Source organism: Pyrgilauda ruficollis, unplaced genomic scaffold, assembly GCF_017590135.1.
Source record: "Pyrgilauda ruficollis isolate IOZ18807 unplaced genomic scaffold, ASM1759013v1 scaffold47, whole genome shotgun sequence".
Taxonomy (NCBI): domain Eukaryota; kingdom Metazoa; phylum Chordata; class Aves; order Passeriformes; family Passeridae; genus Pyrgilauda; species Pyrgilauda ruficollis.
Genome location: NW_024526266.1, coordinates 2,741,443 through 2,757,292, shown reverse-complemented (window position 1 = coordinate 2,757,292; position 15,850 = coordinate 2,741,443). Strand labels below are relative to the sequence as shown.

General features: G+C 53.1%; 1 protein-coding gene across 1 annotated transcript; it reads left to right on the top strand.

Moving 5' to 3' along the window:
• Positions 1 to 396: 396 nt before the first annotated feature.
• LOC121359739 (ADAMTS-like protein 2) lies at positions 397 to 14,367 on the top strand. Its single transcript, XM_041478900.1, has 18 exons — positions 397 to 490; positions 702 to 924; positions 3,036 to 3,111; positions 3,635 to 3,737; positions 4,406 to 4,551; positions 4,782 to 4,905; positions 6,160 to 6,240; positions 6,563 to 6,738; positions 6,992 to 7,421; positions 8,097 to 8,505; positions 9,255 to 9,361; positions 9,544 to 9,673; positions 10,018 to 10,231; positions 10,809 to 10,964; positions 11,343 to 11,513; positions 13,153 to 13,329; positions 13,992 to 14,136; positions 14,249 to 14,367. Exons 1-18 carry the CDS (start codon positions 397 to 399, stop codon positions 14,365 to 14,367), a joined length of 3,081 nt encoding a protein of 1,026 aa, XP_041334834.1.
• The last annotated feature ends 1,483 nt before the right edge of the window (positions 14,368 to 15,850 follow it).

Below are 15,850 nucleotides of genomic sequence, written 5' to 3'. Positions count from 1 at the left end.
TCAGCACTATTCACAGCTGTGTTTCACTAAACAGCAGATTAGTTCTTGCACAGGCAAGTTTGCCAAAGTCCCTGGGAGCTTTTAGACCATCAGACACTAAACAGGAAAATACTGCCAGGGAAAAAAAAAACCCAGCTAAACCACGGAATTGCTTACCTGCTGGGAATTGTGGAGGCACAGCCAACAGCAGCCTGAACCCTGCTGGGGCTGGAGGAGCTCAGGTTTGCCAAATTTGAAGGCTGAGACCCAGCAAGGTGTGCTGGGAGAGGGAGCATTCCTCCTCTGAACATAGTGGGGTTTGTGGGGAGAGGCTCTGGTTCTGAAGCTCTCTTGAAAATTATTGGGGGATGAGGAGCCTGGATCTGAGCTGCTTTAGTCACAAAGGGAAGGTTATTCATGGAAATAACAGCTCTGAGGATTGACACCTGTGTACTTGGAGCTTCCCTGCACAGCCAAGAAGTGCAGCTCTTCCTCTTCTCTCCTGAGGCAGGTGTGAGCTGTGCTGGGAGTGATGCTGTGGCCAGGCTGCTCTTTCTGCCACCCATGTCCAGCCCTACAGCCTTTCTCCATCCCATGAGATTCCAAGGCATCCTGCTTCCCAAGAGGAGCTCAGTCTTGGAGGGAAGTTTTAATTTTGAGATCCTGGTGTGTCCCCACAGGACTCAGACCCTGGCACATTTGTCCCACTGCTGGGTCTTTAGGAGGCATCCAGGTGACAGGACAGCTGCCTTCGGTGGTGAGGAGCCAGGTTCTCCAGCTAACAATGCTCTGTTTCTGTCAGGACAGTAGTGAGGCAGCAGATGGAGCTGGCACCTGGGGTGAAGAAGTCACCAAGTGGTGGGGAGAGTGGAGCTCCTGGTCCACCTGCTCCCGGTCCTGCGGAGGGGGAGTCACGTCCCGGGAGAGGCACTGCTTGAGACAGAGGTGAGCTGTGGCCAGCCTGAGCCCCTGGCCAGGGCAAGGGGGTGCCCCAGACCTGTGTTTTGGGGCTGAAAAAAAAACCCTGGTTTGCAGGGTGAGCTGTTCCCTCAGCTGTGGCCCCTGGGAAAGGAAGGCAGCTGTTGTGTGTGGGCAGTGGTGACAGGAGAGGCACGCTGCAGTGGGCAGGTGACAGGTTCCCTGATGTCACCCACTCAGCTTGACTTATCTGACAGGGAGCAAGGGGTTGGTCCTCTCTTGGGGTCCTGAAGATGACAGAGTTATGGGCTGGCTCTGTTCCTCTTCTTTCCCTCACAAACCTTTATTGCCGTGGCTGCTCTGACCAGCCCAGCCCTGATTTGTGGCCAGTTCCTGTGCTCAGGATGGGAGCACATGCTGCCAGACACCTTGTGGGGACTTGATTTACTCCTGGCAGCAGCCAGCTCAGCCACATCTCAGCAATTTCCCCTCCTTATTCCCTGCAGAGCTGGCAAGTTTTTCCCCTCTGTCATTTACCTGGCTGTCACCTGACAGCATCTGCATTTGTTCCCTACAGCTGTAACAGTGCTGGGATCAGTGGGATTGGGTTTGTGGGAGTGGGGAGAGCAGGGAAACTGCTGCCAGAACTTAGCTGCTGTCCTCTCTGGGCTACCTTGGCACCAATTCCCCCTCCTCCTCCTCCTCTCCTCGTCCTCCAGCAGCTCTGTAAGCTGCTGCTCCGGGCTGGTGGGATGTTAATGAGAGCAGGCATCCTGCAGCACAGCGAGCTTTCCCTTCTGCGTGACTGCACTGCTGAGCACAGCAAGCTCAGACCAGGGCCCCCCACCTGCCCTCCTTCCTGCAGCAGAAAACTTCTTTTTGGTGAGATGGTTGACAGCATGGTGAAGGTCCAGGTGTGCTGTAGGACCTTCCCTCAGGCTGTGGCCTCTCTGGACGTCTCTGCTGCTGCTCCTCCTCTCCAACACCCTGGGAAATCAATGGGGAACAGCGCAGGGAGGGAGCCTGGGGCTGTCCTGCACCTCTGCAGCCAGAGCAGCCCTTCTGCCCTTTGCCTGCTTCCAGAAGAGAGATTTTTCTCTCCATTTGATGCCAGCTCTATTCTTGACTCCCCAGCTGGGCAGGGAAAGGTTTGCTGTGGTGTTTTAGTCCAGGGATTAAATTTGAATTAAAAAAAAAGAGAAATCCCAGCCCAAAGGTTTTTGCAGCTTTATGGTGAATGGCTTAAGTGTGAGCCAGGTATGGCAACAAAACAATTTCTGACTGAGTCTGCAGGAAGCCTCTGCTTCTGAAAGGCATGACACTTTTGAAGTCTTACTGCAAATTTAGGCTCTGCCTGTGTCATGTAAAGCATTGCTCTGGAGGGACAGCTGCAGTACCTCCAGCCAGGCCAGCCTGAATATGCTTATGGTGTTCTTGTATTCTCAGTTCCCAGTGCTGTTAACACATTGTCTGCTGCAGGTCTTTGCACATTGCCTAAATTATTTTGCAGATCATTAGTGCATTGCCTTAACCTGTGGTCTCAGCCACTCTCCATATATCTGCACAGCTTTCAAGATTTTTTTTTGTCTTTGCATCAGCCCAATATCTCCTGGATAGCTCGCATTGGCCAGAGTGAAAGATTCAAGTGTTGATAAATTCCTGTGGTTTTGGCTCATCACCTGTATCAAGCCTTCTCTGATAATCTCTGGGGTGGCCAGTCCCCCTGACAGGCACCATCTCTCTGCCTATTGCACAGTGGATTCTGAAATCACCTCCCCCAGTCACTGCAAGTCCTGGGCACATCCGTAGGAGTGATGGACCATCAGATTCTATTGTCTTTTGGTCACATCAGCCCTTCTGGAGCTCAGAGCTGAAGGGACATGGGTGCCAATATTGCAATTGCTCCCTGTCTGCCCAACCTACCCCAAAACAAGACCAGCCTAAAATCACAGCCCACCTAAAAGCACTGAAGATGTGTTTCAGAGGAGATGCTGGCCAGTCTAGATCCAGAAAGCTCTGCTCTGATAACACACTTGCCTTGTTCCTCCCACTTAAGTCAGGTCTGACTCCTGTGTCAGCCTCAGTACCTGGGCACTTCACAGACCTCCAGCTCATGTCTGAAAACTTCTGCTTTGCAGGCTCCAGATGCCTCAGGGAGCAAATAGCACCATGTGTGCTGGTCAAGCCAAGCACTACCAACTGTGCCAGCAGCAGGTGAGAACCACTTCCAGTTCTGCCTGGTCCTTACTGGGGGGGTGTGGGACTCAGGGGGTCCTACTTGGAGCTGCAAAATCACCAACACTGGGGGTGGGATTGGTCCCTCAGAGGATGGAGACAAGGACATGATCCTCTCCTGGGGTGGTGGATGGTGTGCCTTTGAGGATGTGGGAGATGGGCTCTATTCTTTGGGACTGGGAGATGGGACAAAAGGATGTAAAAGCATATTTGTTGTGGGGTGAGGGGAGGGATGAAGTTTTCCCAGCGTGCTTTTCTTGTTGCTGCTTTTCCCATTGCTGGAAGGAATTTTTGCAGGGCTGTTATGCAGCTGTTTTGAGGGGCCCTTGGCAATGAAGGCCTGGCCTTTCTGCTTCCCTTAGGGGACCTTCAAGCCCATCTCCAATTCCTTCCAGGGTGGACAGGGCATTTTCATCCTGCAAGGATGGAGCAGGGAGAAGCAGCTGTCACAAGAAAGGCTGTGAGATAGGGAGCTTTATGGTTGCATTTATTCCCTCCATAGCCCTGCCCAGCCAACACAGCAAGCTTCAAACAGCAGCAGTGCTCCAGTTTCAATGCCAAAGCCTTTGGGAAGCACTATTACCACTGGATGCCCCTCTATCCAGGTGGGTTTTCACAACTTCACACAGGGGGTGAGGGTCAGAAAAGACACAAAGGATCTTCTTGGGCACAGAAAAGTAAAGTCCTAGGGGACAAGGGATGGATGCTCCTGACTCCTCTGGGTTGCTCTGAACAGGATGCTCATCCATTTCCTACACAGTGACTTCACGTGAGTGTCCAGTTGTGCCTTGAGGCCCAGACTGAGTTCACCTAAGATATTACCCTGTTTCTGGACTCACCTGTTTTTCCATGAGCTGCCAAGAGGACATGGAATGTCTGCACCTGCTCAGGTGAATGCAGTAGAGCTGGCCACCAGCCCACACAGTCAGTGCCCCTCTTACAGCCCTTTTTTTACTCATGTGCATTTATGTGTGGCCTGGGATCTGCTGATGCACATTCCTATGTTGGGCACAGTGATGGCACTACAAGGGCATGGCAAGGAAGGGGGTTTGCCAGCAGGAAGTATTTCTGCTTGGCACGGTCCCCAGTGCAGCCTCACACCGTGACCCCTTCGCTGCTGTAAAATCCGTGCCCTTGGGGTGTCACTGCAAGTGGCAGGAACATCCAAGGTGACATCAAACCATTAGCAGGGACAAGGGGAAGGTCCCCTTCCTCACTGCCCATCTCTGGGCACCTTGAGCTGCCTGGTGACCCTGTGCCTCTGTCCCTGCAGATGACTACACCAGTATCTCCAACAAGCCGTGTGACCTCCAGTGCACCACCCGGAGTGGAGAGAGGCAGCTGATGGCCCGAGCCCAGGACGGTACCTCCTGCAAGGACAGGACCTATCAAGGGGTCTGCATCAATGGGAAGTGTGAGGTGAGGCCCTGGGAGGAAGCAGTAGAGAAGCTGGGATTTTACTTGCATGGCTGAACCTCCTGGTCACCGCAAAGCCAAGGGGTCCCAGCAGGGAATTAAAACAGAGGCCTCTCATTGGATTCATTCATTACTACCCCCCAGAACCCCCCCAAAACAGCACACAGGGAAAGACCCTGCCCCTGTGGAGATGAGCTGACCCCAGGAAACCCTCTCTTGTTTTTCCTTTGCAGCCAGTTGGGTGCGATGGGAGCCTGTACTCGCCCCGGAGCATGGACAGATGCAGGGTGTGTGGAGGGGACGGCAGCACTTGCCACCGTGTCTCGGGCACCTTCCGAAGGGCAATCTCACAGATAGGTACTCCCTGCTACCAGTCTGGAGACTTCACCTGCTACTTCTTACCACCAGCTGGCACAGAGGGGGACTGGCTTGAATGTGGGTAGGAGCTTTCCCAGCTGCTTGGTGGAAAGAGTTGAGGAGTGCCACCACCCCTACTTAAATGTCTGTGTTTTGTCCTTCTCACTTAATCATCAGAGGAGATTGGTTTGATGTGCTTTATATTAGGCTGGTAAGGTTTCCCTCCACCTGTTTAGAGTAGGAAGCAGCTGGGGATCTATTTGTTCCTATTGATTTTGGCATCTTGCCCACCTCAGATAATGTGAAGAGATCAATGAATCTTCTTTTATTTGTGCTACGTGTTCATTTGAAACTTAAGCTATGATGAGGGTCACAGCATTTTTTCAACCTGCATTTAATCTGCTTTCCCCAGTTCTGTGGCTGGCACAGCTGAGGGACAGTCCCCTCTGAAATTGGGCTGAGGTTCCCTGCAGCCTGATGGCCCTGTCCTCCAGCCACAGGAGGAATGCACTGTGGTATGCTCATTAGTAGTTAACGAACTGTGGTTTGAGGATGTTTTGGAACAACGTTTCACACTGATGTTGTTTCACTAGTTTGCCTCACTCCCTACAAACTGCAGCCTAGAAAAGCACTCAGGCCCCTTTCCAGGGCAGGGGTAATGGTCTTACCCCCTGTAGCAGCATGGGTACAGTTTTGGGCTCCCATTCCAGCCCTCATATATCTTACAGAACAGACAGGACCTGCGTTTCCAGCGGGAAAGACAAACTGCCAAACCATGCAACTTTAAAAGCCTCTTATTTCCTCTCCCTTTAAAGGTCAGTTTTTATGTTACTCCTGAGACAAATTCCATGGAGTCAGGAGCTGAGGGGACCTATGCTCTTTTTCCACCCTCTGTTCAGCATCAGCCCTGATCACTACTAAGCTTTTTTTCTGTGCTCTTGCCAGAAGGAGTGTGAAAACACATTCATCCACACCCCCAAAGCCAGACTGTTTCATTGTGCAGTTCCTTCCCGACTCCAAACCCAGCAGTGCTCAGACTGACTTCCGTAATGGTGATCTGTTAATGGGATTTCAGAGGAGATCTGGGATGAGAGCTCACAGACTGGTGCAATATGCACTTAGGTCCTTGGCACCCTGCTCCTGAAGGGCAGTGCTGCCCCTCTACAAACACACTTGTCCCATGAGCTGCTTTTCCCACCCAGACCTTTTCTATTCTGCCCTGGGGGTCTCCTCACGCTCTGTTCTGTTCCCCAGGTTACGTGTTCATCACCAACATCCCTGCTGGTGCCACAGACATCCTCATCATTGAGCGCAGGAAAACAGAAAACATCCTGGGTGAGCAGAGGAGCTGGAGGGGTGTGGAGAGCCCAGTTCAGCTGCCTGGGAGGTGGGAGGAGGCTCTGTGCACTCCCACCTATGCTGTGAGAGAGCTACTGAGAGCATTTCCTCCAGGGTAGCTACATGGGTGCTTCATCTCTCCAAAAACCAGGGCTACCACATCTCCAGTGCCAGGAGAGACATTTGGAGCCCAAGCTGGCTATGGGCAGGGTCTGGGGTTCTGTATCAGCTGGGCTTTCCTCATTTGTGGGCTCTTTGCTCTCCTCAGTGCCAGAGTTCTGCAGAACGTCCCATTTGTCTGTTTTCTCTCTCTTTGAAGCACTTGCTGATGAATCTGGGCATTTCTTCTTCAATGGCAACTCTGCCATTGACAACCCTCAGAACTTCAGGGTGGCTGGCACCGTCTTCAAGTACCGGCGACCCTCGAGCCTGAACTCGGATGGGCTGGAGTACATCATAGCTCATGGGCCCACGAACCAGTCTCTGAATGCCATGGTATGTGAGGAACCAGCTTTAGGCTTTCCTGCCTCCCTCAGATAACAGGAGCATAACCTGGTTCCCAAGCCAAACCTGGGTGTAGGTGGGTTGAGGAAGCCAGACAGGTGGGTGGGGGCTTTCCTTTTGCATTTATGGGGATGCTGTCTTCTCTTAACAACCATCACCAAACAGATGTGTCTAGAAAAGGCTTTTGAAAAATTCATACCCTTAAAATAAAAGCAGTTTTGTTTTCTTTCCCCGTTTCCCCCAGTACTATAACTTTAATGGGAAAATGCCTCACATAACTTATGACTACACTGTGCCACGGACACCACCTCTCCAGACTGCAGCCCCTGCTCTTCCCAGGCCTCTCTATCACCACCTACCAGTGACCAGCCAGAGCCATCCCATTCCAGCCAACTCCAGAGCTGCCCAGACAGACTTCAATGCCACGTGGCTCTCCCTGTCACCAGATGACACCAGTGAACAGCTTCCTCTAAGAGAAGGGCAAGAAGATTTAGACTTTGGTCCCCCACACTTCTTCCAGACTAACTCTACCAGTCAGACCCGGGACTGGGGCTGGGAACAAAGTGAAGAGAAGGAGAAGTATGACTTTCAGATCAGACAGGTCTACCATGCAAACACAGCAGGAGAGGAAGAGGAGGAGGAGGCAGCAGCCGTTGGTGGAGAAACAGAGTTGGGTTGGTTGCTTTGTTCTTCCTTCCCCCATTTTATTGACTGGAGGCAGACATTGTGCAGTGGTCTTCTTGAAATCTGAGGTGGCTTTCACATCAGGGTGAACAGGAGGGAAGGATGGTGAATAGTGGGGCAGGGAGCAGCAAGGGCCAGTATCTCTGTGAGGGAAGGGGAGGCTGTGAGAGGGTGGCCACAGTGAGGAGGTGTTAGGTCATAGGTTGGACTTGATGCTCTCAAAGGTCTTTCCCAATCTGGTTCATTCTGTGGTTCTGTGATCCTGTAATATGGGTTAGGCAGGGCACTCACATGGGGTCTGAGCTTTTCAGGCAGGGCAGTGACAACAACAGGCCTAGCAACAGTCCAGTGACCATCAGGGGACAGCAAGGGGACAAGTAAAATCCAAGGTTGATCTGGGAGAGCCATACAACAATTCAGGAACAAAGAATATGTGCAACATTGTGCAACCCAGGACTGAATGCCCAGACTGGAGCTTAAATGGGGCTCCAGAGTAGTGGGCACACAGAGTGAGGGCTTGGCCAGGGTAATTAAAGCCTGCTGATGCTCCCTGGTAGAAATCTTTGATTTTTAGGCTGAACGCTGAATGGTTTTTTGCCTTGTTAAATGCCACACGGTGAAGTACAAGCCATCCCATATAGTTAAAGCATGTGTTTTAATTCCAGCTCTCAGGTTCAACCAAATCTCCATCAGCACAGCTGTGCCCTACAGCATGAGGAGACCCGAGCTGTCGGAGAACAGCCGTGGGACATCCTCCAGGCTCCGTCTCTTCAGGCGCCTCTGTCACCGAGAGCCTCACAACGCTGCCTTTTGCAGGGAGCTGCAGCCCCTGGCAGCCAGGCCAGCCCCCAGGAACTCCACGGCCAGGCTCTGGCCCCGCTGGCCACAGGGCCTCCACAGAGCCCTGGCTCGCAAGAACTCGCTGGAGGACTTGAAGGTGGAGGTGTTTGCTGGGAGCCAGGGGGAAGCAGCCAACTACAGCATGGTGGCATCTGTGCAGAGCCCTCTGCTCGGGGCCAGCCCGACCGCCAACATCAGCCAGGCAGAGCCCCTGCGAGCCCCTGGCACTGAAAGGTGGCACCTGATTTCCTGGGCAAAGCAGAGCATGGTTGGCTGGGGAGGGAGGGCCAAGCCAGTCCCCTGCTGTCCTTGATGTCCCCATTCACCAGTGTCTATCCATGGAAGCTGCTGTAGGTGTTTCCTCCAAGGACTGATTGTTACAACTGGCCTGACACGGAGCTCCTGGAACATATTTCAGGGTCCATTTAAATGGTGCTGAAGGACCTGGTGTGGTTGTAAACAAAGCCAGGAAACCATAGCATGTCACATATACACATCTACCATCATGTCATGCCCCTTCTGTCCCATTCCTCTGGGCACATAAGCTTCTGAAGCTTCTGTAAACATCTGCCAGGAGACTGAGGACTAGCTTTTAAATATTTCTGACAAGGCACATATGAACTCCTCCCACCACATTATACGATATGAGAGGGACCTTGCTTGAGCTTCCCTTTCCAACTCAAATCATGCCTTGAGGCGAGGTACAAGCTGAGGCTGAGGGCAACCCCATGGTTGGCAAACCATGATATACACAAGACTCGTTATGAACGATGCTTCCTCCTTGCTAGTTGAATTTGGGAGGTGGATCAAGGCTTTGCACTCTCTGTTCATCAGTGGTCTGCCTTGCCCAAGGTGGGGGAAATGGAAAGCAGAAACACTGGTTTTCTTTCCATCTTCAAAGACAGCAAGGAGGGATTTCCCTATATTTCATGTTTGTAGCAATTTTTTTCATTTTTAGCTCACACCACCTCCTTTTTCCACAGCAATGAGTTTGATGTGAGCCCCGTGGGCCACGACGACATCAGCTTGGCTGACATGTATCGGTGGAAGGTCTCAGCTTATGCCCCCTGCAGCTCCACCTGCACTTCAGGTAGGTTTGGCTTCAGGTGACTGATCACATGAGGTCCTTTTGAGCTGTTGAGGGAGAGAATCCTGGTATTTCTTTATATGACAGGGAGAGTTTCAGATGCAGTGAGCACTCCAGCTGTTTAATGCTGGTGGGAGGAGACTCTTGGCTCTGATGGAGCACGGCTGAGGGTGTTGCTGGCCCAGCAGGTATCAGCACCTCCTATGCCATGTGTGTGCGCTATGATGGAGTGGAAGTGGATGAATCCTACTGTGATGCCCTGACCCGACCAGAACCTACCCACGAATTTTGCACAGGGAGAGACTGCCAGCCTAGGTGAGTGGAAGTGACATCAGCTGTCCACAGGGAGATATCTTTCTAAGGATCATTTTCTGCTCAAGGCATACAGCCATTTTTGGGCTGAAAAAGTATGCTTAAACTAAGAAGAACTCATATCCCCTTGTAAGCAAAAAGAGGGGAAGAATTTGGGATCTGAATTACCTGCTAAGGGCAAAGCTGGTTCAAAGTCCAGCACCACATTTACTCAGATGTGATGAGCAGAGGCACAGCAGCAGCTGCTGGGTGAGGGAGCCCTGGGTGTGTAGCCCTGTGTTTCTGCCACCCTATGCCCCTGGTCCCCCTTACCTGGGTGTTCCTTTGTGCTTTCTCTGCTCGTGGAGGTGGGAGACCAGCCGGTGGAGCGAGTGCTCCCGGACCTGCGGCGAGGGCTTCCAGTACCGCACCGTGCGCTGCTGGAAGATGCTGGCGCCGGGCTTCGACAGCTCCGTGTACGATGACCTCTGCGAGGCAGCAGGGCTGGCCAGGCCCATGGAGAGGAAAGCCTGCAAGAACAAGGCCTGTGGGCCTCAGTGGGAGCTCTCCGAGTGGTCCGAGGTAGGCTTTGCTCCCAGAGCTGAGCAGCCAGGGCTAGGGGGGGCCTGGAGGAAGGTGGCTGGAAGATGATGGGTGCTGAGGAAGCCCCTGGCCAACTGCACCCTGGTTCCCCACAAGGACTGCCTTTATCTGCAGCTGCCCTGTTCTGGCACTGCTCAGCAGACAAAGCCCACTGCAAAACGTTTTTTCTAAGGTCACTTCTAAAGCAGGACAGTGACCAAGTGAAAGCCCTGCCAGCAAGAAGCTTCCTCTTCTGGAGGGTCCAAAGTGAGGGAAAATTGGGAAACAGTACCATGGAGATACAGAAAGCCCACTGCAGTCCCTTTGACGGACTGCTCTGCTTGTGGCCCAGTCACTTTGAACAGCAGTTTGGGCAACAGCCCATTGATGTGTTGGAACTCTAGGTCCCAAAATAAATGAGCGGCAAAGACAGAGGCAGACACACCTTTTTCTGTCCCTGCTGGGGCCCTTCCCCTCTCTCCTAGAGCAGCAGGAGGAAAACAGGAGGCGGCAGAGCCGCTTCCCCACCCTGTCCTGTGCTCTGAGCGCCGGGGCTGACTCGGTGTGGCCCTTGCAGTGCTCGGCGCGGTGCGGCTCGCCGGGGACCATGAAGCGCGAGGTGCGCTGCTCCGTGGAAGCTCCCCTGTGCGACGAGTCCCGCAAGCCCAGCAGCGAGAAGGAGTGCACGGGCCCACCCTGCGACCGCCGCTGGACCGCCTCCGACTGGGGCCCCGTGAGTCCGGAATGCTGCGCCTCTTGCACCCAGCGCTGGGCTGGAGGGTGGGAGCGGTGAGGCAGATCTGCTGCAGATCTCTGTTGGCTCTCTTCTGGCAGGGCCAAGCTGCAGAAACTAAAATAACCTCAGGTTTTGCCTCTCCTTGCTGTATATTTTGGTTAACTGTGAGCTGAGCTCTAGTCAATAATCTAGAGATTATTGACTACCTGGAGAATGGAAGGTCCTGACTAAATAAACCTCTAAAGCCCCTTGGGATCCAGTGCAACAGTCCCAGTGTCAGGGCTGGACTCTGGACTCGACTCTAGTAGCACCACCAACCCTGACCTCTCCAGTTCCCTGCTTTCTGATGTGTCTAAATGCCTTTTGCTCTCCAAGTGCTCAGGTTCGTGTGGCGAGGGGCGCATGAGCCGCTTCATCGCGTGTCGCAATCTGGAGGGCAAGGTGATCTCCAGCTCGCAGTGTGACCCGGCCACCAAGCCCCTGGCTGTTCACCCGTGTGGAGACAAGAACTGCCCCGCACACTGGGTGGAGCAGGAGTGGGAGCAGGTAAAGCCAAGCCCAGCCCTGTGTCCTCAGACCTCCTTTCCACCCCATATCCCACAGGATGTGGTGGAGCTTGGTTGAGCACAGTTGTACAGTGCGACTTCCAGACATGGATCTGTATCCTTGCCCCGGCTCCTTTGAGAAAGAGGGAAGGAGTAGTGAATATCCCAGCTTGTCCCTGCCGTACCCCATAAAAACCCCAAAGTTTGTGGCATTTGCTGCCTTCCCAAGGAGCTCCACGGGAGGGCAGCAATACCTTGAAGAAACTGCTCTCCCACCTGGCTCCTCAGCAGAGCCGCGCTCACTCACCCCCACAGAGGACACGAGTTTTCCCCCGGTAAAGAGAAAGTCTGAACAAAACCGGCTTAGTCTCCGATAAGTAACAGCTGGAGGTAAAGCCGAACCACAGCCCACAACCCTGTGTTGGAAGTCACATCCAGACCATAACCGTGTACTTGCTTCAGGGATTACAGTCCAGTGAACGTGGTCCAGATGCTCTGTTCCACCCAACACTCAGTCTCTGCACATCTTTTTACTCTCTTTCTGTTGCTCAAGGCCAAAAGACTTCAGGCTTCCCCATACATGCTGATCCAAACCCCAGAGTATCCAAAGAAACACATTGAGTCAGTAGCGAGGCTTGGGCTTTTTCTTTGAAGTCTTGAGCAAAACAGGGATTTGTATAGCACTAAGGAAGAAGGTTTCTAGGAAATAAGGGAAGCAGCCAAGCCCTCTTCTCTCAAATCACGGCTAAGCCTCTCTTCTCACTTCGCTCCCTTTATAGCTGCTGACTGCATTCAGCTGAGCCTTCTCCAGCACCAGTAAAAAGCACAGGCTGGTTAAACCTGGCAGTTCTGTAGCCCTCCCCTGCTCTGGCCCTCCAAATGGGTCACACACAGTCCTGAAGTGCCATTTTCAGCTGTGACCCAGCTGTGAAATTCAGCAGAGCTCTGAAAGACCAGCTGAGCTCCCCACCTTTGCTTATGCCAGCTTCTTTGCTGGGTTCTCTCCACTGATGAGCTGAGTTTTCAGGATGATTAAGGATGGATGCAAGCCAGTTGTGCTGGCCCTGCTGTGGTGGAAAAGGACTCAAAGCAGTGAAATCTCAAACTGGCAACTGCCTGCATGGGCATCAGGGAGCAGATCCGGCCTCCTGCTGCTTTTCCTGGTGGTGTCCTGAGGGAGAGAGCCCTCCCAGCTCAGCCTGCATAGCTCTGGATTCAGCAGGGCTTGTCTGTGCATATCACCTGCACTGCACCACTTTGGTCCTCTTGGGCCCACAAAAAGCTTGGCAGTACTCCAAGATGTAGGTTGCTACATGGATGTGCTGTGTGAATTTTCAGAGCAGAGATACACATAAAATCAGACAGAAACAGCTTTTTACAGTCCTAGCTTGGCTGCTCCAGGTGCCCTGTGGTTGCTGCTCTCGAGGCCAGCCAAGGTGAACTCAGCTGAACATTAATTACCAGCATCTGTCCCTGCTCCCTGGGAAATCTGGAGACACTCCCTGCTTCAGTGGCCTGGACAGCATTTCCCTCTGTTAGACTGGTGTTAGCACAGGCATTAAACCTTCCTTCTGAGCAGAATGGCCTCTTGCCTGAAGCTGGAGCATCATTTGTCACCGGGCTGCTCTGTTCCCTCGCAGTGCGACGCCAGCTGTGGGCGAGGGGTGAAGACCCGGCTGGTGCTGTGCGTGGGCCTGGAGAACGGGCAGTACAGGGAGTACCCTGAGAAACGCTGTGAGACCTCTCCGAAGCCTGAGGAACAAGCTGTCTGTTTCAGGAGGCCGTGTTCAACGTGGTTCACCACCTCCTGGTCCCAGGTAGGGCTGGGGGTGGTGGGGAAGGGGCAGAGGAGGCCTTGTAGCCCTGGTTGGTGGAGCAGGACCTGTGCTGAGGTTCTCTGGCAGCCTGCTCTGCCAAGGATCTGCTTAGTCTGGATGGGACCCCAAGTTCCAGGCAGCAGGATGAGAGACTGGCACGCACAGGCTGGAGAAAATCTTGGAGCATGGGGGTTATTGCCTCAAGAAGAGCATGCACCGCACTCCAATCATACAGGATACACATGGCTCCTCTACTCCAAGAAGTCTATGTTTTGTCTTTCCCTCTTTCCCTTAATAGTAACTGGTGAACATTTAGGGTATGGGAAGACTGAGGAGCTGTGTCTGGCTTATAGCAGCCATTTTCTCCATTTTCTGTCACGGCATCAATGCTCCAAACAAAAATAGTTCTGAGCCACAATAAAGAGATGAAAACCAAACTCTCCCTTGCTCTGCCCCAACCCAAACTCAGGGGTGCTTTCCTCCAGCAAAAAAAAAAAAAGGGAGAATAAATTTGAGATCAGTGTGGCATTTGACCCAAGCCTCCTCAAGACCAGGGATCCAAAGCAGGGATTGTGAGACCTCAGTAGAGCAAAGAACTTGGGAGCAACAGAAAACCAGAAAATGCCTCTCATGCTCTCTCTGCTGCTCCTTGACCCCGACAGTGCAGCAAGACGTGTGGCGCTGGTGTGCGACTGCGGGAGGTGAAGTGCTACCAGGGGGAAGCACTGGCTCAGGGCTGTGACCCCGCTGCCAAACCAGAGGCCAGGCAGACGTGCCAACTCCAGCCATGCCCCACGGAGGCACCAGGTACGTCTGGGAGGGCAGGGAGGTGGAGGAGCCCTTGGCTTTGCCCGTGATGTCCATGCTGGGGAAGCACGTCTCCTTTGTAACCCCTTCTGTGTGTGCTTCTGCTCCACAGAAGATGCCTGTGAAGACAAAGCGACGGCCAACTGCGTGCTGGTGCTGAAGGTGAAGCTGTGCTCGCACTGGTACTACAGGAAGGCCTGCTGCTGGTCCTGTCGCCTCAAGTCATCCTGAGCGTTGCCAGGCCCTACTTTCCTTCCAAGTTCTGGGGCAGCAGCCCCTCAAGCCAGACTTTCCACTTGAAGCCACCCCACTTGGCCTGGCTGTGGAGCTAGTCCCTGTAGAGCAGCCTGCTCAGCGAGGAAGGATTTTTATGACTTAGTCATCACTGTTCCCTCTCCACTGAGAGGGTTTTACACAAGACAAACCATCAGTGCCTAGAAAGCTACTGAGGAGTGAGTTGGGAGAGCCTGTCCCTGCTGTCACCGTCTCCGAGGGCGCCGAGGCCAGCCTGCGGCAGGGCAGGGACGGCAGCATCCCTCTGCTCTGCCCTGCAGGCTTCCTACTACAAGGGCAACTGCCAAAACACACCGAAAAATTGTGTCACAATAAAGAGATAAACTATAAAACTATGGATTTGGAATGCATGTGCATAGGCCAGAGCCAAGGGAGGAGCAGGGGACACAAGAGGAGCAAAAGCAGGAGCAGGAAGGGTGGGGAGGAAAAATCCATGCACCAGTAGAGCTTCCAGGCAGCACTGGATAAAGCCCTTTTGGTGTTGCCTGCCAAAAGAACAGAAACCACTCCTGGTTTGTATTTCAAAGTCCTCATTTATTTCTGACATTTAATTTGGACCCATAGCTGAGCAACAAAGACAGAGAATAGTAACAGGAGGAATCTGAAGTGGAAAAAAACCTGGGATCCCTGCCCCTACCCCATCCTGTTCTTCCACCCGCTCCCAAACCCTCTAATTCTCAGCTACATCCCCCATGTTTTCAGCCCTTCCAGACTCACCCATTTCCCTGTAGCCATTCCAAATCCAGGGCATGTGTTGGCTGCAAGGCCAACCCTCATCTTGGCCATCTGGCTGCTCTGGAACTGCCTCCCCAGCCTTGGCGCCTCGTTAGCCCGTGACAGGTCACGCTTAATTTGCTTGTGACGAAGATGACAATGGAGTGGCCTCCCTTCAACCACAAGGGTGACCCCCAGAAGTGTGTCACTCGTGGCAGTGGAAAGCCTTTCTGTGTGCCAAGAGGTAGAGTTGGATGCTGGGAGCCGCCGTGTCCGTGTGCTGGCTCTGTGCCCGTCAAGGGGACGGCATCTTGGGGCTGTCTGGCAGAGACCACGCTGGGACACGTTAACTTCTCCTGGCTCCCAGCACGATGAGACCTAGCTGAGCAGATGCTCTAGTGGGAAAGAATGGGATTTATCAAGTTAGCCAAGATTTTCTTCCAGTTACAGACCGTGTGTTCAGGGAGGAGCACTGGCTACATGGGAGGCAGTAGGAGCCACAGACTGTTGACCAGTGGGATCCAGAGAGCTTTGCTGCTGGTAACTTTCATCTTCCCTCCTGCCTGCCCTTAATGTGAGAGGACATTAAAACCTGCTATCACTATTGGGAGAATGGAAAGAGACTCTAAAAGCGATGCAGCCAGACTGAGTCTCCAGATAATGGAAATGCAATGTCTTTTTGGGCTGGAGATGGGGGAGATGGTGC